This window comes from Amia ocellicauda, chromosome 11 (assembly GCF_036373705.1).
Source record: "Amia ocellicauda isolate fAmiCal2 chromosome 11, fAmiCal2.hap1, whole genome shotgun sequence".
Lineage (NCBI taxonomy): Eukaryota > Metazoa > Chordata > Actinopteri > Amiiformes > Amiidae > Amia > Amia ocellicauda.
In genome coordinates this window covers 23,785,549-23,811,839 of record NC_089860.1, presented here as the reverse complement: position 1 = coordinate 23,811,839, position 26,291 = coordinate 23,785,549, and the positions used below count along the sequence as shown (strand labels likewise).

The 26,291-nt window shown below is 43.9% G+C and overlaps 4 protein-coding genes across 4 annotated transcripts; 3 read left to right on the top strand and 1 right to left on the bottom strand.

The window, feature by feature from the left end:
• The first annotated feature begins 344 nt into the window (after positions 1-344).
• On the top strand, positions 345-4,660 carry pcyox1l (prenylcysteine oxidase 1 like). The gene is made up of 6 exons (XM_066717041.1): positions 345-735; positions 1,230-1,436; positions 1,540-1,714; positions 1,842-2,053; positions 2,337-2,477; positions 2,803-4,660. The coding sequence occupies exons 1-6, from the start codon at positions 633-635 to the stop codon at positions 3,483-3,485; spliced, it is 1,521 nt and encodes a 506-aa protein (XP_066573138.1). The 5' UTR covers positions 345-632; the 3' UTR covers positions 3,486-4,660.
• Positions 4,661-8,150, bottom strand: LOC136763213 (interleukin-17B-like). The gene is made up of 3 exons (XM_066717043.1): positions 7,843-8,150; positions 7,023-7,387; positions 4,661-6,304 (listed from the first exon to the last, which is right to left on the bottom strand). Exons 1-3 carry the CDS (start codon positions 7,864-7,866, stop codon positions 6,049-6,051), a joined length of 645 nt encoding a protein of 214 aa, XP_066573140.1. The 5' UTR covers positions 7,867-8,150; the 3' UTR covers positions 4,661-6,048.
• Positions 8,151-12,187: 4,037 nt separating this feature from the next.
• Positions 12,188-15,070, top strand: rpl26 (ribosomal protein L26). Its single transcript, XM_066717039.1, has 4 exons — positions 12,188-12,265; positions 13,535-13,707; positions 14,036-14,176; positions 14,882-15,070. Exons 2-4 carry the CDS (start codon positions 13,540-13,542, stop codon positions 15,008-15,010), a joined length of 438 nt encoding a protein of 145 aa, XP_066573136.1. The 5' UTR covers positions 12,188-12,265; positions 13,535-13,539; the 3' UTR covers positions 15,011-15,070.
• Positions 15,071-16,070: 1,000 nt separating this feature from the next.
• LOC136763211 (V-type proton ATPase subunit e 1) lies at positions 16,071-23,327 on the top strand. Its single transcript, XM_066717040.1, has 4 exons — positions 16,071-16,335; positions 17,733-17,780; positions 21,734-21,866; positions 22,864-23,327. The coding sequence occupies exons 1-3, from the start codon at positions 16,232-16,234 to the stop codon at positions 21,825-21,827; spliced, it is 246 nt and encodes an 81-aa protein (XP_066573137.1). The 5' UTR covers positions 16,071-16,231; the 3' UTR covers positions 21,828-21,866; positions 22,864-23,327.
• The last annotated feature ends 2,964 nt before the right edge of the window (positions 23,328-26,291 follow it).

Here is a 26,291-nt window from a genome sequence, read left to right as displayed (position 1 = left end):
ACCTAGGCAGGGGGTGTGAATCGCCCTGAGTCATGTCATGAAGGATCTTATGAATTGTATACTAGAAATAGCAAAGTACAACAGAAATATTATATTTTAAAAATGGACAATTCAACAATAAAATAATATGCATGTTTTAGTGGCTAACCTAATTATGTGCATTTGTGAGTTGCACACCTGGCAAGGAAATCCATAATAATACATACAAAATGTTTTACATGTGTATTTCTTTCAAATTACACATTTAATGTGGATTCGAAACCAGCGTAAATATAATACTCCCGTCTGCAATCGTGAACGCCGCCTGTGTGCTGGGGGTGACATGCGCAGTTCTTATGGACACCACAGCATATGTGCCAAAGCACGCAAGGGACTATGGGACAGCAGCAGGACAGTCTCTTATTATGCTAACTTTACTCATAACAGTCTGCCAGAGTGCATATTGACGCATTGTATATCGCAACAAGATTGTGTATTGTTGCTGTTCTCCTATTGATTGAGTCACATGGGTAGATGGAGAAGTAGAGGCGGAAGAGACAGTCGATGCGTGTTCAGTGCCGACTGTTTGATTGCTATAACTATATAATATCTATCTTCTATACTGTTGTGCTGGTTCTGCACGCTTGGCCGTCATGAGTGGCTGGTGGTGCAGCTGCATCCTGACACTGACCTGCTTGTCTGCTGTCGTTGAGTCCAATTCCGCTCAGGTCGACAGCGCTCCGCCCTCTAAAATAGGTATGACTGCCTGCTGTTGGTCTGTTGGTCTGCTAGTACTCGTTTTTGTTGTTGTCTGTTGGTGTTAAGATTATGATTTGCAACCTCCGACCAGGAAGTGCAGTGCATGTCTGAGAGAGACCATGCATGCATGTGTCCAATGCATTCATCGGCACTGTTGCTGTGGTATTCAGTTGTGTCTAGTGTGTGTCCTGAATGCAGAGTCTGTCAACATCAGTGTTTCATGCCTTGTTTGGGGGGAAGGGGGGGTATCACACGAGAGAAACTAAAACAATAATGGCATCCACATTTCTCATGTATTATCATTAAACCAGTTCCTGCCAGAGTCACGTGGGTTTGTGCACCAATACAAGCTCAGCTTTCTCACTGACTGGGTTCTCTCCCCCTACATGGTGCTGATAAATAAATGCAAACTCAAACACATATTGTATGTACTGATGAGATCTCTCTCTCTCTCTCTCTCTCTCTCTCTCTCTCTCTCTCTCTCTCTGCAGCCATAGTGGGCGCTGGGATCGGAGGCACAGCCACGGCTCACTTCCTCCGGCAGCACTTCGGGCCGGAGGTGCGCATCGATGTGTACGAGAAGGCCACGGTGGGGGGGCGGCTGGCCACCGTTACTGTGAATCACCAGGAGTACGAGTCCGGTGGCTCCATCATCCACTCCCTCAATCTCCACATGCAGGACTTTGTGAAGCAACTGGGTGAGTCTCCGTCACTATCGCAAAATCTTTTGTGTCAATGTATTTTGTGTGTGTGTGTTTGCGTTATGAATATCTGTCTGTCCATTCATCCCCACCCCTGCAGGGCTCAAGTACCGTAAGAGCGTGGCGGGGAAGACGGCTGTGTTCAATGGGGAAGAGTTCATCCTGGAGGAGACAGACTGGTACCTGCTGGACCTGTTTCGCCTGTGGTGGCGATACGGCTTCAGCTTCATCCGCCTGCAGATGTGGGTGGAGGAGGTGATGGAGAAGTTCATGAGGTGAGGGAGAGACGGAGGAGAAGGTGGGCGGCCTGTCTGGGGGTGCGCTCTCTCCTTCCTTTTCATATTTTTATCCCCCCTCCTCTCTCTCTCGCCTCCCCCTTTCTGTCTCCCTGATGGGGCACAGGATCTATAAGTACCAGGCGCATGGCTACGCATTCAGCTCTGTAGAGGAGCTGCTGCAGTCCCTGGGGGGCTCTGCCTTCATCAACATGACGCGGCGCTCAGTCTCGGAATCGCTGCTTGAGCTGGGCGTGTCTCAGCGCTTCATCGACGAGGTGGTGGCCGGCGTCATGAGGGTCAACTATGGCCAGTCTGTCAGCATCCCTGCCTTCGTAGGTACGAGGGTGAGGGGAGGGGAGGTAGGGAGGGAGAAGTGGGCATGGAGTTTCAGAGCTGCTACTGCTATATTAATGTACCAATGCTTTGGATCTTTTAATTTTGATTTTATTTTTTGTAATGTGTTAATTTCTTGTTTCAGGTCTGTCAGTCTATTCAGAACTATTTAAAAAGCTTAAACAAGTCGTGACATCGCATCTGTGATCATGACCTATGACGTGATATATAAATGCAGCCATTGACTTGTCCTCTGACCGGTGCTGTTGTGCTCCCTCTGTAACAGGAGCCGTGTCTCTGGCCGGAGCCCAGGCCAATCTGTGGGCAGTGGAAGGCGGGAACAAGTTGGTGTGCTCTGGCTTACTGAATGCAGCCAAGGCTAATCTAATAAAAGCGAAAGTCACAACTATCTCCCCTCAAGCAGCAGGTGTGTGCCAGCAGGATTAACCTCCTCACATTTTGCACTGCATTGCTTTGTTTTGGAGGATGTGTCTTGCAAATACAGAAGGAATTAAAAAAAACAAATAATGATGAGGGATTAAGATTTCCTAGATTGGATATTTGTAAACCTTTTTTGTATGGTTTAAGTTTTGTTTGTTAAATAATTAGAACACATCCTGCTCTTGATTGTATTTCATAATCTAGGGAGGTCAAGAATATAAGAAACCAAACTCTTCATCTGCTGAAAGTTCCTGATTTGCACTTCCACACACTTCTCACACTGTAAACACATTTGTTCTTTCTCTCTGGAGGCGACGCGTTCCAGTACCGGCTGAGTTACTCGCCCGTGGACGAGAAGGGGACGGAGGAGGGTGCGGCGGCCGCGGCGGAGCTGTACGACATTGTGGTGGTGGCGACGCCTCTGCAGGTGAACGGCACAGGCCTGTCCTTCGAGGGCTTCGACCCGCCCCTGCCAGAAATCGGGGGCTCCTACCACCACACGGTGGCATCCATCGTGCACGGCTACCTCAACTGCTCCTACTTTGGCTTCGCGGACCCCAAGCTATTCCCCTTCGCCAGCGTGCTGACCACCGATACACCCGGGCTCTTCTTCAACAGCGCCGCCAGCATCTGCCCCGTCAACATCAGCGCCGCCTTCCGCAGGAAGCAGCCCCAGGAGGCGGCCGTGTGGAAGGTGTTCTCCCAGCAGCCCCTGGACAAGAAGGAACTGAAGAAGCTGTTCAAGTCCTACTACTCCGTCCAGGCCACCGACTGGCAGGCCTACCCGCAGTACGGCACCGCGCCTGGCCTGCCCCCGCTCCTGCTGCACGACGGCCTCTATTACCTCAATGGCGTGGAGTGGGCGGCCAGCGCCATGGAGATGAGCGCCATGGCGGCCAAGAACATCGCACTGCTCGCCTACCACCGCTGGAACCGGCAGCTGGAGATGATCGACCAGAAGGACCTGGTGCACAAGATCAAGACCGAACTCTGACCCCAGTGTGAACATGCAGACAAACCTAGACACAGGCACATACACACACACTCACACAGGCAGACACAGATGCACACATTCACACAGGCACAGGGGGACTGAGGGAGGGAACTGCTAGACAGTTGGGAGAGAAGGAAACCCAGGTCAGGCAGATGGGCGAAATTACGAAATTAGTAATTTGTCAGACTGTACAGGGAACAGAATTTGCTTAGGTTCTCCTTTTAGTTTTATTACTCAGTCAGCTGATTAACCCTTTATAATATGAAAGGTCACAATTGTTTCCTTCATTTGATGTAAGAAAATTGCATATGGCACAAACCATCAAGGAGCTACACTCAAACGGTAAAGTAACAGGAAAAATAGGCCGGAGTGTAAAGGGTTAAAGAGAAAGATGCTGCTTGCCAGCTGATCTACATGGCTAATTTACATTGCAGTCTGGTGTTACTGCCAATCAGACCATGGTGAGCTTCTGTACCGTGTAATTCAAAAACATACATTTCAAGAATCGGTGACAACTTGTTCCTTTGTCAAGTATCCTCACCTCAACATGAGCATAACATTTCAAATAAGAGAAAAATGAATCTATTCCTTTTCTTTAATGCATTAACAATCATTTGGCCTAGCGTATATATAGAAGCCCAGTGCGTGGAAGGAGAGTAGCTATGATCATGGTGGCGTTTTCACAGAATCGCAGGTTGTGTTTTCGTTACCTGTAATTTTTCAGCAATTTAGAATGATTGTGTATGTAAGTAGCACTTTATCAGGCAGAAGATTTTTCTGTAACTGTGTTAGTTTTCTTGAGCCTACAATATTATTTTTTCATGATTCTCTAACCCAGCTTACATATGTATTTTTGTGTGTAAAATGACTACTGAAATTAAATTTAAGTATGATTTATTTGAAGGAAAATCACTTCGAAGAATTGATATGTCAGATTGTCAGTAATTTAAACATGTTCTAATTACAGGGTACTCGTCCGCACTCTGCCTGTACTTCTGGCATTGATGCGGACAAACATTTTTTATAGGCAGTTTTAAAGTATTACTGACTGCATTTTATCCTGGTAAAATTAATAAAAGTATACAATATTATTTTGGGGCTAAAGGGACTCTTTTAGGAGTGATTGGCGAATGCAGTGACAAAGGAAAGTGCTTGAATAAATGGAGAAATGGTGATACAGTTTCAGCATTTATTGTCTCAAGCGTAGCAAAGATCACAGGTTTGCAAACATTGGTTTCCGTGGAAGACGATACTTTGGCTATGTGACAGTTTGTTTCACTTCTTGAAATTAACATGCTTTTTAAATACATATGCGAAACGAACAACAAACTACAAAAAAAAACATTTAGTGCAAGAATATCAAAAGTTTATGATCTGAATCATATACGCGAGGGTGCTCTAACGCTCAGAACGCAGTGAAACCCCCTCCAAAATATAACCCACTCCTCTTTGAGCACCACGGAGCTTGCTGGTGTTCATTCTGTGTGGCATTTCTGCGTCTGCTCTGGACACATTTCCGCTGTGAGGACCTTCCACCACTGCACTACTTTCCCTCTCGCTGTAGTTTAGATGCATTAGAGAAAAAATAAACAACAGCAGCTGGACCTTGATAATATCATAATTGGAAGCCCAAAGTAAAGCATTTTATAATCATTGCTGGAGCACATTGATACAAAATGAATTGTGTGTTTATATAGATCTAAAAGTAGAGCTATGTTTCTTTATGCAAGGAGTAACAAAGTGTTTCAAGTTAGTCAGCAGATATTAAAGGAATGTCAGACTACTAAACAAAGTGAATGTTCTGCATACTTACTAGCCCTTAAAATAGTCTCATTTATGTTAAAGTATAATTGTTGCCAACTAGAGGAATTGTATCCCTTAATTTTAGCATTTCCAAGTGTGTGCTCGACTTTCTAGTGTGTCGATTGAGTTATTTGTTGCACCTCTGGTGAAAACTGAGTGTGCTGATGGTGCAACTAACTTTTCTTGGTTTGACCAACTTGCTCTCTGTTAGTGACCTACTGTATTTTTATTTTCTTCCTACATCTTTGAATTCAGTCGTCTTTGAGGGGGTGTAGGAGAGGAGGATGAGGGATAGGGCACCCACCACAGAGGTGCACTTTTACTTTTGTTTTTAGTCATTATTGCGAGTTCAGTAGATTAGCTGCCTTAGCTTTCATGGATTATAGAACATGAGACCACAGGGTCTGCCATTGGCCCGGGGAAGAGCCATGCCATTTTTTTATAATAAAAATATTGGGTATTTCAAAGGCTGGTGAGAGCTAACTCAATTTTGTATCCAGTACTCCAGTTTAAGCAAGAGGGGTTGTGACTGGCTCTGTGGGAGCGACCTACTGAAGAGGAAGGACTTGTTGTGTGGTATTTATGATAGTGTGTGTACGGAGGGTGCATCTGTTTGGTCAAGCCTGAAGCAAGAGTGAAGCGTGATTGGGGGTTGTCTTCCACCCGAACTGTAGTTTTAAACTCCATTTAGTGTCCAAAGGGAAAGCTTTTTTATTTTATTTTTTCTGTTTCTTGGAGTGGCCCAACAACTGTCACCGTGTCAGACAATACAGGTGCAGCCCACCGCGATGTACTCCACCACTGTCCTGTACTCCGTGCCGCACTTCTTCTTCTTCTTCCTCCTCGGCTTCTTGCCCCTCTTGTCGCACAGCAGCCTGCGCACGGGGATCTTGGTGTAGATGGGCACGCTGTTCATGGTGCGGTCCTCCTGCATGGTGAAGGGGTTGATGCAGCCGGCGCATGAGCACTGGGCTTCGGGAATGTCCACCGGGATGCGGTTCTCGTCGTGGTTGATGCTGAGGTTGTGAGGATTTCGAAAACATGATGGTAAAAAATATGACCATAGGGCAGAGGGAAGGGGGTAGGGAGGGATAAAACAAAGCATTTGTTCTTTATATACATGTGAATATGTACAAATACATCTGTATGGGTAACCAGTACATCTCTGGGTTTGACCTCTGCACCTCTAGTGACTGCCTCAACACATTTCAACTGGTCAACCTTTTGGATCAAGAGCAAAGTCCACACTCTTCAGTAAATGTCTTCAGGTGTCGCTGTAGCACTAGGTTAGGAAAACAAACTTTGGATTTTCCCTTGAATACAGTTTAGGGGGATGTTATGAAAGTACTTGTGTTTGTTCTTTTTAAAACCCTGGGAATTGTTGCAGTTAAGCTGGAGCAGCAGTTCATTACAGCAGAATCAGAAGCACCTGAAGACCCAAGCCAGGCTGACTGCCACACCCTCCTCCACCCGTGCCCATTCACTCAGGTGTGCACTGCGCACTGGCAACTATCAGCACCACACCTGAATCAACATGCATTGCCATCCTACTTAAATCTATAAAGTATACATATACAGTGTATTGTGTATGTATACATATGTGTGTGCGCACGCCCACTGATAAATGGCTAGAGTATACACCATTGAAAACAGAACCACAGCACCAACAATACAACAATAACCAAACTAAAGCACATTTTTTGCTTTGACGGCAGCGGTGACGGGCTGACTGACCTGTACGACCAGGGAGACAGACTGCGGGTGTTGGACATCCACAGGCGCCGGTCCACCGCACACTTGTTCTTGGACAACGCCGAGTTGTTCAGCACTTGCGCCACCATATCGCCGATGCTCTTCTCGTAGTCTTCCTCCCAAGCCGGCTGCGTCTCGCCCGTCGCCAGGTCCACCACCGGCTTCACCCCCGCCAGGACCGGGTCCGGGGAGATGTTGAACAGGGTGCCGTTTTGGCGTCCCGGTGGGGCGCTCTTGTCCTTGACGCGCCCGGGCCTCTTGCGCGCTGCCCGGCCGTCCTTGCGCCGCTCCCGGGACTCCGCCAGCAGCACCAGCGCCGCGGACAGCAGGAGGACAACCACCAGCAGCTGGAGCCGAGGGGACAGGGGGACAGGGGACAAAAAGCAGTGCTTTATAGTGGGCAGGACGTGCATAGCATCCATTAACATCAAACCAGGTTTACTTAATCAGATGTGGTACATCATGTTCAGGTACATCACCATTTGGTAAGTTTCTTTAATATTTATATTTTCTTCAGGTATTTTTTTTCTTCTACTTCTTCTTCTTCCCCAATATGTTACGTTTAATTCTCTCATCAAAAAATACACATGTAGCTTATAACAGCCAAGACGAAATATATAGCAGTTAAATAGCCTACAACTTGCACCTGCATTTTCGTAATCTGATTTCAAGTTTTAAAATCCCCAGGTATTATTTCACATTTCTGTGGAAACCACCCGCATAACGGTTGGGGAAGTGGAACACATCCTAAACAATTTCCCACACACAACACATCAGAAACAAAAAGGAAATACACACTCACCTCGGGCTTGCGAGCGCAGGTCATTGTAACGCGGTGGAAACTATAGGGAGATTAATTCGGGAACAACTGAACATCAATCAATCGCTCGTAGATCACAGTTCCAGCATCTCGAAGCGCTTGCCTCGAAACCGGGTAACAAGAAAGAGGCGAGGAAGTCCAAATACAATGTAAAATACAATGTGTTAATAGTTGTGACCTATGTATAAGATATGTGACTGCCAATATGTCTTGGTGCGCAGAGGAGCGCTTCGCACGCAGTGTGCCTCTGTAGTGACAGAGAGCAGTGTTGGAGAGGGGAAGAAAGAAAAAAAGATGCACATTAATAAGTCAATGGAACTAATCCCTCTGAACCACGTGGGCTGTGACACACTGACTTACTTCAACCCCCCCATAAAAAAGCATTGAAGTGACTGAACTGTTTTTATAACCCATGGGGGCAAACTCGTTGGGCTGCCCGTTTACATTCCATAACAGCCTCGTCGTTTCCCACAGTTGGGTCACAACCAGAGGTTATTAAAAATGTTTTGTACCCGGGGCGGTCACTGTTTCATCTTTGGTGTTATTCGTTGTTGGTATATTGTGTTGCTGTTCTGTCCTGCACTGCCCCAAGACCACGATCCTTCCAAACTCCAGAGCTTATTTTAATTACCTACATTCTACAAGGAGAGTAAGAAGGATTGTTGCAATTAATATTCAAATAAAATGTAAAAAGCTTGTTGTTTGAAAGCGGCCGATATATATATATTGGTTTGACAAGAGAAGATAAACAATATGGAAGTATATAGAGGACTTAATGCAAATGTTAATGCAAAATGGAAAATCATTATGCAACCCCAAATTACAAAATATGTTAATTTTCTCATTTCGAGGCTTGGCTATTGTTCAATTATTACGGACTGACATTTTCAAAATAAATTAAGTTCCATGTTTATTATTTTAGTTTTTTCTTTATGTTTTAGGTTTCGCAATTGCCATTTGGCGCCTTTTTGTATAAAACCAACACTCACTTTTAATCCCCAAAGTCGAGAAAGGGAAATAGTGTTTGTGTTTTATATTGTCATGACCATGGATGGCTGGGGGGTGTTCTTTATATGATGTGTTCTTGTTTAGTTATGTTTTTGTCTTTCTTTCTTCCTTCCTTCTGTCTTCCATTCTTTCATTGTATTTTATTATTTTCTCAATACCGCCTTTCATGAAGATGAATCTAAACCTCCTGATCCGAGACAATGGCGCACAGACCAAACAAATACACCCCAGGAAACGCCCTTTTGGAGAGACTCCGGTGCATTATATGTGTATCACAAGGGCTTTTTTATGCCCTAATCCGGTGCAGGCCTGTGTCTGTGTGACCCTTTTCAATGCGTGTTGGCTGGGCTGCTGTTGACACAGCGCACTAAAGAGCACCTGCTCAAAGATCCCAGTGTTTTTATATCAGGGCCATTTGTTTGCATGTTCTTGAACTTTTCTCATCCTGAAGAAACCCCCAGCACACAGGTGACCGCAATAAATTGCCTCACACAATTTTTATCCGTGGCTTTGAACAAGCGTGCAACAACAGTATTCCCATTTCCTACAATTAAATGTAATTATAAAAATGCTACTATTAATAAGGGTATGCAGAAAACCCTGAATTAGTTCTTTATGATGTTTATTGTGTTTTGCTTTTGTGTCTGCTTCCTTGGGGGGGTCAGAGGCCTTCAGTTTCATGATTGCAAAGAAGACCGCGATCCTGTTCAGCATTAACCAAGACCCCGCGTCATTCTGCACCTGAATCGGAGCCAGTCTTTATACTGGCTGTCTGCATGGCACAGTCTTCTCTCTGCACGCTATGTTATGCATTATTTTGATGGTAGACAGGTTCATATCAGTGATAGTTTGTATCAAAGTAGTAGCTGTATAAGATATATAAGACCTTCAACTTTCAAAAAGGATAAGAGATGCTTCACAATGCAGTGGTTCACTATACTTCAGGTCGGATTATATCAACACTTGAACCCACTCGTTAACAGCAACCTGCATGAACCATTAGCTTTAGGATAAGGAATATCTAGGGAAGTGTTTAGTAGCAGTAGATCTTAGGAAAATAATAGGAAATAATGCAGGACTGGAGGACCCCCTATACTGTTGTTTTTTGTTCCATCCAAGCTCTCAATTACTTAATTGAAACCGTAATTTAACTAATAATGTCCTACATCAGAGCATTTTAATATTTTGAACAGGGTTTTAAGTGCAGTATAATATTGTATATTGGTATATTGAACCAACTTTTTATCACTTGCACACTTTACAAAGTCATATGTAAGCAAATTATTACTTCAATTAGTCATTGAGAGCTCGGTTGGAAGAAAAAACAGCAGGGAAGGGGGTCCTCCAGGAGCAGGACTGCGAACCACTGGCGTAGAGGATAAGCATTGATAGGGAATGGACAATATTACCGTATGTTTCTAAGTTCTGTCTGTCTAACGCCAAAGCTGTGAGAGGAGTTAGTGATTGTCTTAATGAAATAATAATAATGTAAAATAAAATTAGCATATAGTACTACTACTACTACTACTAATAATAATAATAATATATAATTTGATTAAGTACCCTTTAGATATAATTCGTGGGAATCAGGCCTACATCTAAAACATTCCCATTGTAATCGGAATCTGAATCCAAATGCCAAAATAAAGCATAAACAGTACAAATTCATCTCTACAATCTCAGTGGAGACTTCACTCTTGGCTGTGTAGGCTGCATCAGAGTGGGGTTTATTACTGACAATCTTGCATATATATATATATATACTCCACAAAAAAAGAAACAACCCTTTTTCAGGACACTGTATTTTAAGGATAATTTGGTAAAAATCCAAATAACTTTACAGATCTTTATTGTAAAGGGTTTAAACAATGTTTTCCATGCTTGTTCAATGAACCATAAACAATTAATGAACATGCACCTGTGGAACGGTCGTTACAGACGGTCGGCAATTAAGGTCACAGTTATAAAAACTTAGGACACTAAAGAGACCTTTCTACTGACTCTGAAAAACACCAAAAGAAAGATGCCCAGGGTCCCTGCTCATCTGCGTGAACGTGCCTTATGCTGCAAGGAGGCATGAGGACTGCAGATGTGGCCAGGGCAATAAATTGCAATGTCCGAACTGTGAGACACCTAAGACAGCGCTACAGGGAGATAGGAAGGACAGCTGATCGTCCTCGCAGTGGCAGAACACCTGCACAGGATTGGTACATCCGAATATCACACCTGCAGGACAGGTACAGGATGGCAAAAACAAATGCCTGAGTTACACCAGGAACGCACAATCCCTCCATCAGTGCTCAGACTGTCTGAGAGAGGCTGAGAGAAGCTGGACTGAGGGCTTGTTGTAAGGCAGGTCCTTACCAGACATCACCGGCAACAACGTGGCCTATGAGCACAAACCCACCTTCGCTGGATGTGATTTCCTGCAAGACAGGAATGTCAGTGTTCTGCCGTGGCCAGCGAAGAGCCCGGATCTCAATCCCATTGAACACGTCTGGGACCGGTTGTATTGGAGGGTGAGGGCTAGGGCCATTCCCCCCAGAAATGTCCGGGAACTTGCAAGTGCCTTGGTGAAAGAGTGGGGTAACATCTCACAGCAAGAACTGGCAAATCTGGTGCAGTCCATGAGGAGGAGATGCACTGCAGGACTTAATGCAGCTGGTGGCCACACCAGATACTGACTGTTACTTTTGATTTTGACCCCCCTTTGTTCAGGGACACATTATTCCATTTCTGTTAGTCACATGTCTGTGAAACTTGTTCAGTTTATGTCTTAGTTGTTGAATCTTTTTATGTTCATACACATTTTTACACGTTAAATTTGCTGAAAATAAAAGCAGTTGAAAGTGAGAGGACGTTTCTTTTTTTTGCTGAGTGTGTATGTGTGTGTGTGTGTGTGTATATGTATATATACTGTTTCCACACGACTAGCGCCACGGAAACGTACAGAATAATTCGATGCACCTATGCTATGTGCTATGTGCTATGTGCTATGTGCTATGTGCTATGTGCTATGTTTTCTTATATGTGTATACAGCCTATGTAATTTACCAAATACAATTCTTTAAAAATGTCAAAAGCAACTTACCAAATTGTCTGTGGTGTTGAATTGAATAGAGCATGATAAAATGATATTGTCGCATATTTGTTCAAATTAAAATGACTGAATAAATGAAAGTTTGTACGGTGTAAAGCAGGTCCCTCATGTAACCCCGTTTGACCCGCACTGCCTGGCGGATCCGCAGGGCGTCGCTGTTGCGGGCGCGGGGGGGGCGGCTCTGCCTCAACTCTCGTTCGACCTGCGGTCTTCTCGCGGGATTTCCGCGCCAACTAATGTGAGCGGAAGTGCTTCTAAACTCTCTTTTCCGGCGGCCATAGTGGACTGATCGGCAGGGTAAGATCTGCTGGAGTGAAATTGCTTCAAAGTTATCTGTGGCCATCCTGGTCTGTTCGACCGGGCACCGCACTGTACCCCTCGTATTGATAAATGGGGAATGTGATGAGTGCTGTACTGCCATTATTGTCAAGAGATGAGTAGTTAAACACAAACTGATCAGCCCTGGTGAAAGTCTGGGTCGGCCTGTGGTGGGAGACGGGGGCTGCATTTATTCTATGTGTTACTGTAGGCTTTAAATATCGTTGTAGAAACACCCCGTTTGCACGTAAATAGCGTTTTGTGTTTCCAATAAATAATAAAACCCAGAATGGCACCAGGCTCCAGCTACCCAGCATTAAACGAGTTCATTAGCTGGAGAGGTTTTCCCAGGTAGTTCCGCCTGTTTTCGTTATTTCAAAACTAGTTATAAAAAACGAGCTGAAAGTGTTGTGGAGGTTGATTCATTGTTAGTGGAGGCCAATAAAAACGACAGATCCAGGCCTTGTGTCGGTTGATTTGATACTTTTGGATAGATGGTTACCTCGTGTTGGACGCTTTAATTTGGCAATATGTCTGAGCACGGCCAGGTTGTAAGCTTCGTTTTTGGTTCTGTATTGGTACATCTTGTTTTAAATCCCTAAAACAATCCGTTTGTGTTAAGCATGTGATGTGCAGATGTTATTCTCATTTGCTTATTTCTTAAAACATACAGGCCTTGTTTTCATTATATTTAGGTGATATGTAACGCAGCAGTGATGCTTTTGGGTGTGTTGTTGTTAGTTTCAGGAAAGCGGTGTAGTTTTCATTTGTTTCACCCCAGTTGTAATAGCCAGCTAACTTCCCAAGTGTCGTATTTAATGGTATGTAGACAGTTGGTTTTGGACACTAATGGGGCCACAGTCGTTGGATTGCACATCTATCTGGCACAGTATTGTCTTGATCCATTTCCTGTTTTGTGAGCTTCAGGATCTTGGTGTATCGCTAACAAAAACTGCAGGCTGTTATTGAAAGGGTGTCTGTATGTGCAGATGTACTCAAGGTAGGCCTTGAAATTCCCAGAGCCTAGGGTCGACTTTGAGACTGCAGTTGGAGGTACCTGACATGCCTCAAACTTACAGCAGGGGAGTCTCATTCAGGCTATTCAGTGTAATGTCTTCACCTGGTTATTACAGCTGGCTCCAGCAGTTTGAAATCTGGTGTAGTTTGTTGGTGGTGTACAACATGAGCCTCTTTGTATTGTATGAACAAACCTGTATTGTATTGACTTCTCTCTCCTCCGTCCCACAGCCATCATGAAGCTCAATCCGTTTGTGACGTCGTCTCGCCGCAAGAACCGCAAGAGACACTTCAATGCCCCGTCTCACATCCGCAGGAAGATCATGTCATCTCCCCTGTCCAAGGAGCTCCGGCAGAAGTACAACGTGCGCTCCATGCCCATCCGCAAGGACGACGAGGTCCAGGTGAGAGTTTGGCCGCTTGTCCACGCACTTGCAGGTGCTTGGTCACCCTGCTCTGGGAGGGCCACAGCGCTCTTAAACCTTAGTTGTTGTTTTTTTTTTTTTTAATAGGTCTGTTTCTCAGATGTTCATGAACCGATTTTTGCCGTACTTCATTGTGTACAAATGTGTGTATTTGGGGGGGAGGTGGTCACTTGGTTAGTTATTACCTCATATTTGGGAGCTAAATAGTAGGGGTGTAGAAGCTGTCAAAGCCTGACATCTCATTCAGTAACATGCACCAGTTTTGTGTGTTATTGTACCCGCATGTTGACGTGTCTATGTTTGGCAGGTTGTCCGTGGCCACTACAAAGGCCAGCAGATCGGGAAGGTGGTTCAGGTGTACAGGAAGAAGTACGTCATCTACATTGAGCGCGTGCAGAGAGAGAAGGCCAACGGAACCACAGTACATGTTGGCATCCACCCCAGCAAGGTACGCGGTCTCCTCCTCCACCCCCTGCCCGTTTCTTAACCTGTAAATGTTTGGCATTAATCCTCAGTTCGGCTTCACTGAAAGATGGGTCTATTGTCTGTTCTCTGCAGTAGATCTGTAATGAATGTCTTCCCAAGTTGATTGCAGCAAATTGGACTGTGCTTTAGTTATCCTGGCAGTTTTTTTAAAGGTGCCCTCTCTCCGTTCTGCTTTTTCTGTTGCATGCAGGTGCTTTGTTTTTCCAGAGCTGAAACGGTTTGTGCTTTTCTGTCAGCATGAGATGAATGTGAGCGGCACGCTAAGAGATTTAGTAATTATCCTTGCCTCATGAAGTTGTAATTGCTTTCTCCAGAAATAGCAGCACTTATTTCTGCAGTTACTTACTCTGCTGTGAAACTTTAGATGTTTGTAGCCCTTGAACAGAGTTTAAATACACTTTGTATCGGTTGAGAGTTTGTGCAGTTTGGAATAGAGTAGCTACTTAAAAGCATCCTGCAAGAATGAGGCATCTCTAACATTTTAATTGGGCACTGCTTAATCTCCAAACAGTGCATTTTATTATAGTCGAGATTCCGGGATTCCTTTAAGAACTGTTTCCGCACAGTATGTTGTGTATGGTGTCCACAATATGCACATGAGGGTCTGACCTGGAGATCCGGGCGGCAATGGCACGCGTGTCTGACCGGTCTGTGCGGTTCTTTCTAGGTGGTGATCACCAGGCTGAAGCTGGACAAGGATCGCAAGAAGATCCTGGAACGCAAAGCCAAGTCTCGCCAGGATGGCAAGGAGAAAGGCAAATACAAGGAGGAGACCATTGAGAAGATGCAGGAGTGAAATGACCAACGTTTTGGTAAAAACAATAAAAGACTGTAAAAAAAAAAATCAAAAAAGGAAGGAAGTGTCTGTGTCATTACTGAAATTCTTTGGACTTGTGAGAATTTAAAACACTAAAGGATCTCAGAATTGCAGGCAGCCCAAGTGGGAGAGACTTCACTGGGAGGGCTCTGGTAAAGGGTTTACCTTATACCCAAACACAGGCTAGAAGGCAATGGTGAGTTTTCAAAAGTGCTCTTGAATAAGAGGTTATTGATCAAATGCAGAAGGAGGGATTGTGAGGTATGCAGATCTGGGGTACTTCTGTTTGGCATCAGCAGAGTGTGATCACATTACAGGCCCAGGAAAGACAACAGTGTGGGTCCAGTGCACACTTTCAACATTTTGTGAGTAAAGCCGTGTGAAATCTGCTACCTGACATCTTCCTGCAGGAGAGCGGATGATGTATTCACAACATATCAGCTGGGTGTAGTAATCTATTGAGATAAACCAATATGACTAATGTAGACTTAAGTATGAATAGTTAATGGTAAGAAACTTAAAACGTTTAGGATGCCTTTTACCTGTCCAGTGGTTTTGGAATTCAGGTTTAATTGGCAGCACCGGGTACTTCAGTATCTTGCTAATGGCGTAAAGGTTGAAAGCAGCCATATCAGTACACCATACACGTTTTTAAAATCCAGACTTGGTAAATTACCTTTAAAAATAACTCGGATGTGTGCTTCTGGAAGCTGTAATGATTGGGCATGCGCAGTTCATCCTTTCATAGTGGAAAAGTAAGCATACATGTTAAGCACTGGAAGTTAACAAAACATAATTTCCAATGCAGTTGTGTCTGCACAATCACTGCATTTCATCTAATAAAACCAACCATTAAAAGGGGTTTAACGAACATTTCTACAGCACGCAATGTACTTTGGTCTTGCTCGTGTTGCGCACATCTGCGCTGATCCACCAATGGCAGCGGTGGGATTCTGCAGATCTGCGGAGATCTGCGCTACACCAACGCGACCTATGGATGTGACGCATTAGCCCCTCGACTGCACCGCGTCATGTGACCTGCGCTTCCCCACTGCGGGCAGTTCCTGCTGGAGTTGCCGAGACTGGAGTTTCTTTCCGCACTAGTTTGTGACTCCGGACAGAAGAGTTGCTATTTCTGTTTCAAAGTTATTAAACCGCTTCTCCCCCTTCCCGAGACGGTGAACCGGAGCAATACCCGCCATGGAGAACCTCAACTTTGCCATCCCCATGATCGTGATGTCGGTGTTTTGGGCAATAGTTGGGGGAGTTCTGCCGTTTTTCATTCGGAAGGGGCCGAATCGAGGGTGAGTGTTATGCATTTTCTTCCGCTTATGGATATAAACCTATTACTTTGAAAATACAGTTGTCTGAGCGGGATCTTAATTTGTGTATTGGTTACTAAGTGAATATTTTATTAAAGGACCCTGTTGCTCTTCGTTAAGTTGGCTACACGTCTATCATTTCAGAGCGGCTTCAGTGTGGCAGTGTAATGATGGCCCAGTCTGTCGTTGTAAGCTTCATTAGTAGTAGATTTCGCGGAGTGGTTTAATGAGACGGGTAGTCTTAAAGTTTGAATAAGTCGCCCGTGTTTATGCCTGTTATTGGTCGCAGATTCTGCGCAGATCTGCAGAATCCCAGCGATCCCATTGGCGCAGCATCGCACAACTGCGTACATCTGCGCTACACGAACGCAGCCAGTGTTGTTTCGCAGCTGCGTTGCACACGTTGCTGATTAGTAACACAGAACACCGATTACACGACACCCAGCTTTACTACATTTACTGTCCTCGACGAAGACTCGGGCGTCTCGCAGTGTGACTTAGATGGGGCTGGACGGTGTTGTGAAACGGCGACGGCACTTCGGTTTCTTCAATGTCACATGATGCACACAAGTGGTTGCAATGTAGTACAGCCCGTAACGCTGCGGCTGTAACGTTATCACACATTAAAGAGCAGGGGGGACAGTCGCTGCATTGCACGTATGCTTCCCAGTTTCGCTGCTTTAAATTCTGCTCAACACGGGTCTGGTGCAGACCTATTGTGGAAACCATGGTTTCTTGATGTCCCATTTCGATAACGGCGTGAGCTGGACAGCCTCTCTTTTCCTTCCCATTTATTTATGGCCAGTGCTATTACTCACAGTGAAGATGATTCTTCATGGCTAATGTGAACTTGTGACTGATTACACGAGTCTTCCTCTAAGGCTGTGATCTTCCAGTTTTATTACAGAAACCATTTGAAATGCAGGACATCATAAACCAGAATTCATGACAGATGACATTTACCCAGGAAGCATAATTTGATTTTTACTGTCTGGCAACATTGTATAATGAGGACTGTCTAATGAAATGGTGCCTCGTATACACAGTGTAATATCTTTTTGACAGTCTGTATTAATGTGTCACTGCCATGCTAGTTTAGTTGGCATTATGGCTTTGAGATTAAACCTGTTAATAGCGGTCTTTTCCTTTCCACCCTGTTTACATGTATGTTTTATCATTTAACATTGTTTTCTTCAAAAATAAATGGTTGTGTGCTTAAAACAGACAAACCATTGCCACTTTGAAACATCCTTAAATGTTCTTGAACCAGTCTACGCCTGTCCTCTCCTCCCAGTGCATGGACACTGCCTTCCTTCTGTGACCACCATTCGGGAACAGCATCGTCTCATTCTCCTCTCTCTGTCTCTCTCTCTCTCCAGGGTGATCATCACGATGCTGATAACGTGTGCGGTCTGCTGCTATCTCTTGTAAGTATTCAGACTTCAGACTGAGAGGTTCAGTATCAGGGCAAGACAGGCCAGGCTGACACCCAGTTGCCCGCTTTCATGTGATGGCTACTGACTGCTTAGAGCTGGAGGGTGGAGGCAGAGCTAGCACTCGATTTTATTGCTCTTGTCTCCTGATCAATGGAGGGTAATAACAGCGGTGAGGCAGACTGTGATGCAGTGGTTTCACAGTCATTAGGGAAGGGAGATGGAGCTGGCAGGATCAGGATTTATGAAGAGCTTGGATGTGGGTGAAGGCCTTTATTTATTATTTTATATTTATTTTTCACTTGTCCACTTGTTTATCGTTAGACAAGCTGTTAATTGCTTCCTGTTATGTATGTTTGTATTTGTTTTGACATCACACTGATGACTTAGTGGAATCATGCACTGCAATTCACAGACTGTGCACCAGAGGGTAACAGAGCACAATAAATCTTTGTTTGTATGTATTTATAAAAGGACTGCATGAGAAAATAAAAAACTATTTTTTTCTTTCTGTGTAATATTTATGTAAATAGTTTTGTAATTGTCAGTGAGCAACCAGACTTGTCATAAACTTCAGAGGGTTTTATTAAACATTCTTGCTCTCCGGCGGGCTTTTGCACCCTTGAACCCTACTGGTGGCCCACAGCTCTGTGCAGGTAGGAGGGCACTCTTGTTGTGCACCACTACACAGCAGGTTAAACTGGACAGGTGAGAACTCACTTTGCCAGCTGACTCGAATAGAGTAATCCGAGCAGGCAGCTGTATCTGGAATGCAGCCAAGACACCCAACTTCTCCAACCCCAGGTGCTGTTTGAAATAAAACAATAAATAGAATGTTTTGTTATGACATGAGTGCCTGACTCTTCTGAGGTCATTCCACTCCCATTCCCGGCTCGTTAATTAATTTTGGCAGGTAAGCAGGTTAATGGCTAGCTGCTCCTCTAAAAGAAAGTGGTGGGGTGGGGAGGACGTTACTCCCACCTACTGGTCCACCGGTGCCACATCATGCACTGCAGAAGCTGTGTTTTCCTGATAGGCCTCCTCTCCCCCTGTTGTGCTGACCAGGCCCAGACTGACCTAGTTTCTGAGATGTGGCAAGCCCAGGCTCTAGGGTGGCACAGTTAAATCCATGTGTACTGCACTGGACAGTGTGCAGCCTGAGCCGTGTGGTGGGGGTTCATTTGTTGTGTTAAACATGTCATGACCCTAGCGTGCCTGTCAGGAGTTATTTAAGGTGGCCATGACTGGTTAAAGTTTGAAATAGTTTTGGTTTATGTTTGAATACATCTATCATCCTGACAAAAAATAAAGCTCCAATACAGGGATTGTTAAATTAATTCCGTATCAAACAATGTAATGCACAATTGTCACTAATCTCAAAAGGAGTCATGACACTCCTCCTGGGTTACAAGGGATTGTTTTGTGCGCTTTTGAAATCGTTGGCCTTGGGTCATACGCTCACAGTCTTCTGCAAACCCAGGGGAGCTGTATAGATAGTCTCAATCTCTATGGTTGTCCAGGTTTTTGACATGCAGTTAAAGGACAGAGCTGCTGTGCATCAGGAGGAATGCATATGAAAGAGTCCTCTGTTGGGGCACGATAGTGCCAAGTGTGATAGCTGTGTTAATTAAATCCAACTGCGATCCTAGAGGATCCTAGAGGCTTCCACAAACCACAGGTGCCTTCACTTTCAACAACTAAAATATATCTCTGGATTTATTTTTGTTTCTGTGTTCTTTCTTTTAGTTTTCCTGTATCCACAGGGGAATATTAAAACTGTCCTGTCCTGTAGCACTTGTGGTTATGGGCAATTGGGTCGGAGATCTAATTGGGTTTTATAATCAGCAGTAACTCAAACCTGTGTCCACAGTGTTTAAAGACATTTGTTGTCAGATTAAACAGTACAGTAAACCTAAGGATATTTTGTATTCAGACTTACATATCTTGTAGGTTACATAAGTAGTTGTATGTATTCATGTAAAATAAATATTTTATATACAGTGCATCCGGAAAGTATTCACAGCGCTTCACTTTTTCCACATTTTGTTATGTTACAGCCTTATTCCAAAATGGATTAAATTAATTATCTTCCTCAAAATTCTACAAACAATACCCCATAATGGCAATGTGAAAGAAGTTTGTTTGAAATCTTTGCAAATTTATTAAAAATAAAAAACAAAAAAAGCACATGTACATAAGTATTCACAGCCTTTGCCATGACACTCAAAATTGAGCTCAGGTGCATCCTGTTTCCACTGATCATCCTTGAGATGTTTCTACAACTTGATTGGAGTCCACCTTTGGTAAATTCAGTGGATTGGACATGATTTGGAAAGGCACACATCTGTCTATATAAGGTCCCACAGTTAACAGTGCATGTCAGAGCACAAACCAAGCCATGAAGTCCAAGGAATTGTCTGTAGACCTCCGAGACAGGATTGTATCGAGGTACAGATCTGGGGAAGGGTACAGAAAAATGTCTGCAGCATTGAAGGTCCCAATGAGCACAGTGGCCTCCATCATCTGTAAATGGAAGAAGTTTGGAACCACCAGGACTCTTCCTAGAGCTGGCCACCTGGCCAAACTGACCGATCGGGGGAGAAGGGCCTTCGTCAGTGAGGTGACCAAGAACCCGATGGTCACTCTGACAGAGCTCAAGAACAACCATCTCTGCAGCACTCTACCAATCAGGCCTATACGGCCAGACGGAAGCCACTCCTCAGTAAAAGGCACATGATGGCCCGCCTGGAGTTTGCCAAAATGGACCAGAAGGACTCTCAGACCATGAGAAACAAAGATTGAACTATTTGGCCTGAATGGCAAGCGTCATTTCTGGAGGAAACCGGGCACCGCTCATCACCAGGCCAATACCATCCCTACAGTGAAGCATGGTGGTGGCAGCATCATGCTGTGGGGATGTTTTTCAGCTGCAGGAACTGGGAGACTAGTCAGGATCGAGGGAAAGATGAATGCAGCATTGTACAGAGACATCCTTAATGAAAACCTGCTCCAGAGCGCTCTGGACCTCAGACTGGGGCGACGGTTCATCTTCCAACAGGACAACGACCCTAAGCACACAGCCAAGATAACAAAGGAGTGGCTACAGGACAGCTCTGTGAATGTCCTTGAGTGGCCCAGCCAGAGCCCAGACTTGAACCCGATTGAACATCTCTGGAGAGATCTGAAAATGGCTGTGCACCGACGCTCCCCATACAACCTGATGGAGCTTGAGAGGTCCTGCAAAGAAGAATGGGAGAAATTGCCCAAAAATAGGTGTGCCAAGCTTGTAGCATCATAATCAACAAGACTTGAGGCTGTAATTGGTGCCAAATGTGCTTCAACAAAGTATTGAGCAAAGGCTGTGAATACTTATGTACATTGTTTTTTATTTAATAAATTTGAAAAGATTTCAGACAAACTTCTTTCACGTTGCCATTATGGGGTATTGTTTGTAGTATTTTGAGGGAAATAATGAATTTAATCAATTTTGGAATAAGGTTGCAACATAACAAAATGTGGAAAAAGTGAAGTGCTGTGAATACTTTCCGGATGCACTTTAGATGACTACAGTAACACTGCCGTTTACCCTTCTGCTTTAGTTATGAACTCGGATACATACTTCCCCATGATTACCAAATAAATCCTCCTTTAAGAGCTTATATACCTATGATATGTTGTGCAATTGTCTGTGACTAGTGAATTTGTGCACTAGTGCATTTTAAGTGTGCATATTTCAGTGCTTCTCTCTCTGCCATTAACCCCCTTCTGTTTGTGAGCTGCAGACGGGGCATTGCTGACTTTTCCTACCGCAGCATAAAGCAGAAGGACATTCGAGAATAAGGAAGGTCCCTGTGGCCACCAAGTGTGTTGAGTAGTGCCCAGTGTATGTCCATCTTCATTGCAAGGCTTTTTCACTTTATAATTTATTTTCTTCTCCTTTCCTGCAGCTGGCTGATTGCAATCCTCGCCCAGCTGAATCCTCTCTTTGGGCCACAGTTGTCCAATAACACCATCTGGTTCCTGCAGTACCACTGGCCTTAAACCCCCCCCCAGAGCCCCTCCGCACCTCTCCCTGTACAGGTGAGGAGGACAGATTAAGCAGACTTGTTGTTGCACTTGCCTGTGGTTTGCCTTTATGCGGTTTACATTATGAAGTTTTAAAGATGGAAGCTCCTTTTAGTGCTTGTGAATGTGGGTGAGGCTGAAACTTCACTCTCCATGCACGGTAATTGGATAAACAAAACAAAAAAAATGGAAATGTGCAAAACTGAATGAGTGTAGCATGTCATGTTCAATAGTCAGAGATCTGCATAACTTTTATTTTATTAGAATATGCATCTTGTCTGGTGGCTCTTGCAGGGTTTGTGAAGCTACAGAACCCTGTACGGTACTGTAATCATTTAGAGAGAGATGGAGCAATTGGCCAGCTGTCGGAGTTGAATAGACACTTCCGGCTGCTGATTGTCTTTACAGCTCCTCTTCTCCTCCAGCCCAGTTTCGGACACCAGTGCTCTGCTGCAGCACCATCTTCGCTCATTCTTCCGTCTCGAGGCCAGCTCTTGCGGGTAGAACAAAAGCAAGTCGTAAGCAGTTTAGATGCACAAAGCTCCATTCAGCCCAGTTGTATGGCAGTCTTATTTCTTTCTGCTGAGTAATAGCCATTTTAAATTGGGTGAAAGGGGGCTGGCGTGTGGCCCAGGGCCTGAGGGAGGCTGGCTGAGACAGTGTGTGTTACAGGGCCGAGTCCTGTACTCGTTGTCTCGGCAGGCCTGCGCGCTGCACCCCGCCTCAGCAAGCAGGACGCCTCCCAGCCCTGCAATCCTCACACGCCCAGCATGCCGGGGATTGCACGGGGGCTCCTGCATGGAGGGGCAGGGCGGAGGGGCCGTCCCTGCACAGGGGGCTGAAACGGTGGCTGTGCAGTGTAGCCTGTGGATAAAAAAAATATATATTTTTTAAAAGTCCAGCCTTTGAAAGCTGCCCTGGTGGGGACGGAGCTGAGCTGCTGCAGAGGAAATGGTTCACATATCTGGGTTGTCATATTTTCTTCTTTTTTTGTAATTTTCTCTCCTCACAGAACTTTCTACTGTTTTGCTGCTCTCCTCCCACGAGTTGTTCAGTGTGACGGGATCATTCCTTATAGCTCCGATTGCCTTACCTGAAAAGAGCTGTGTGCCCTCCTTAAGGACAGTGAGAAAGCGAGCATAAATTACATTGAAGTATTTGTACAACTTCATCCAAGTCCTGCCCCCCCAACCCTCTTTGAGATGTATTAAAATTGTTAATGTACATTCTGCCTTTTATTCTGTGAACTGTGTGTCTTAATGACTAATCTGTGTGCCTGAGAATGTAGTGATTCACAAGGCACTGCCAGCGATCCTCAGAATGCATTGGTAGACCTGCTTAGACCTGGCAGTGGTAAATATTTATTTTATTCCTAATGTGTGAACCTCAAAATACGTTGTCCTTAACATTTTGTCTGAATGTTTTTCTTTTCTTTTTTTCCCCTTAATGAAAGCAATTAAACTATTGTGGAATTAAGTCTTGGTTCCATTATTCCAGTTTTACTTATGTGCATGTAATTTATATATGTATACACAACTGGGACTGGACTGAGTGCCTTGCTATTTTATATTCAATGCTTTAAAAAAGGCACTTTTTACTTTTGTTTCAGGATGAACAAAATAATATTGGGGTGGAAATTGACTGTAATGGCAACTAAGTATGATGCTTCTCTGTTTTTTGCCCCCCAAAATTGCATTGAAGAGAATGGGAGAGCTTCTGAACTGTTGAGGGCAGACCGTGTGGAAACCCCCTGAGCACGTGCAGGGATTGCAGCTGCAGGTGGCGGTTTCTTCTGTTGTATTTTTAATGGAGGAAGATTGAAGCTGTACTGAAATTGTGAAAAGGGAACTCCTGTTCAGTGGTGTTTTCTTGTTTTGCCCCCTCTCTCAGTGCATTGATCGTACTGAACAAAAATGTTCACAGCCGATGTTTACAATTGCGGTTTAAGATATAACACTCTGAAAAGGGGGGGATAAAATAAACATTCACTTTGTCTGCATGCAGAAGAAATAACTTCAATTAAGGTTTCAGTAATTTAAAAAAGGGTTTGGGTTAGATTCTAAACAAATCACCCCTGACGGTCTCCTATCGGATCTCTTAGATTCAGATATCAAACAACTTTAGTGTAATCTGCCCAGATCTATCAAGAACTGCATGTTTACAGTTGGCAATTTTTGAAACGTTTTCTTCCTGCGCAAAATATTCTCTCCCATTGTATGAACATGCAAACTGAGCAAGAAAGTATGTAGATATGCAAAACATTTAGTACACCTTCAAAATGAATGTGATTCTGCCTACATAGTGGTTATTTTAAAGTTTATTTAGATTTGAAATGCTGCATTGGAAAAGAAAATCAAAAGTCATGCTGGAAATGTATTTGGCTCAAGAATTCTACCACCACGTGTTGCATTTTTATATAATCTGAAGATGGTGAAGCTGGGCCAGAATCTATATAAACCAAGACTGGGATTTGTCAATGGGCTTGTCATTGTCTGCAACACCCACAGCTCTCTTGTTATGTAACTCTTGGGGGTTTAGATAGGAGAAGAAAAAGGGCTTGTCTGTTATGGTTAAGCCTCACATGATTTCTGATCCATGACATAATGTCAGGAGAGCTGGCTGGGTATGAGGGGCAGCTGATACATAGGTTCCTGTACAGGAGAAAGGAGCTATATTGGGTCGTCTCTTTAGAAACCCCCACGGGTGTCAGCGGAAAAGAAAAAGCAGGAAAAAAACTGCCACAATCTTAACCCCAAAACTTGCACCTTCATTTAAGAAATACATACAAATCACCACTGACTGAATTACAGCAACCACACTGGAGGCAAAGCTGTGTATTTTGTGAAGGTGTGGATATGCAGTCTGCTTGCTTGGAAATAACTTATTGCCTCTATGTAATGGATGAGCCTGCTTTTTAAATACAGTCACAGGTGTTCTGATCTAAATGCAGGAGGTTTTGTATTTTTGTAACTTGTGAATCAGGTCAATGCATCTCACAAAAGACTAGCATTTGAGCCTCTGTTGTCCAGCATGCTTGATCTGCACAACCCCACAACAATATCATGGAGTCAAACAGGCAAGGCAAGCAATATTTCTGTTATCCTTTTTGTGCATGCCACAGCTGCATGATGCAAGTCGTGAAATAAATGGAGTCATCTTGTCTTTATGTGTGATTTTAGTACAGAAGGACTTCAATAAAAGTGTGTCAGTGGAAAAAGAAAAACATCACTGCTACATGATTTTGAAATGTGGGGGTGGGTGTAAAGTTTGGATGAGAGAAAAGCAGTCATAAGAGCTTTGCAATGGTGACTCAGAAAGGTGGATGTATGAGGAAGCAATTATCACTAGGGGAAGGGGAGAGCTTGAATAGAAATACACTACATTGCTTTGTCTCTGTTTATAATGGCTTATACTAGAGGCCATGGGATTAATGGAGTATTTTTCAGGGCACCTTGAGCTTCTTGTCATACTGTTATTCTGCTGGAAAAAATTGTATTATAATTAAAGGGACCTCAATTTGTATTGAAATACATATACTAAATGATAAAACTGAATAAATGATTGTGTTCTATACAAATATATTACCTTTATCAAGAGCAGATGCTTTGTCTGGGTTTTACTATACTGCAGGAGTTTCGCATCATAATATCACACCTAAAAGAGTCCACATGCTATATACTTTGACATAGATTGCTAGAGACATACATTGCTTTTTGTCTCTCTTCAGGTGCTGGGAAAGCAATTCCCCATAAAAGAAACTTCGTAAGTATATTTTTATAACCCTACCCATGTACTCTTTCTCTCAAAATACTTGAAAAGCCAGCATTTCAGTCAGCACAACTTCCTCAAAGGCTTGTCAAAATATCATTCCACAACACAGCAATGCAATGAAAGTCAGGTGACATCTGATTTACATTGAGTCTGACCATGTGATTATCATGCAGCCTTCCTGACCTTCAGTCAGAAAATTGATTATGACTGTGGATGGAGGTGATATCTATCTTATTGGTTAGACCATAAAGTTTCAGGTGAAGCAACAGATGAAGCAGATCTGATCCTCCCGCACTGCGATCGGACACAGTGTATGCAGTTGCAGCCACTGGAGAGTCATTATGTCCTGTGTTCTGGGTGTAAACCAACCTGCTGACATTCCTGCAGATGTCTGAATCCAAAATGTATATCGCTGGGTGTATCTCAACAGACTCAACTGCTTACTGGTGGCTGTAACTGACAGTCGACTTTTGATGTAGGACATGTTACAAGCCACAGGAAAAATTAGATGAGTGGAATGGACTCAAGTTGATGTATTTTTTTTATGTATGTCACACACCATTTTAAATTTGAGAGAAAAAAACCGTGTTTTTTAATTCAACTTAAATGTGACCAAATATGTGTTTATTACAAGTGTCACAAAGGTTTCTATGATTTGAAAGTGATCAC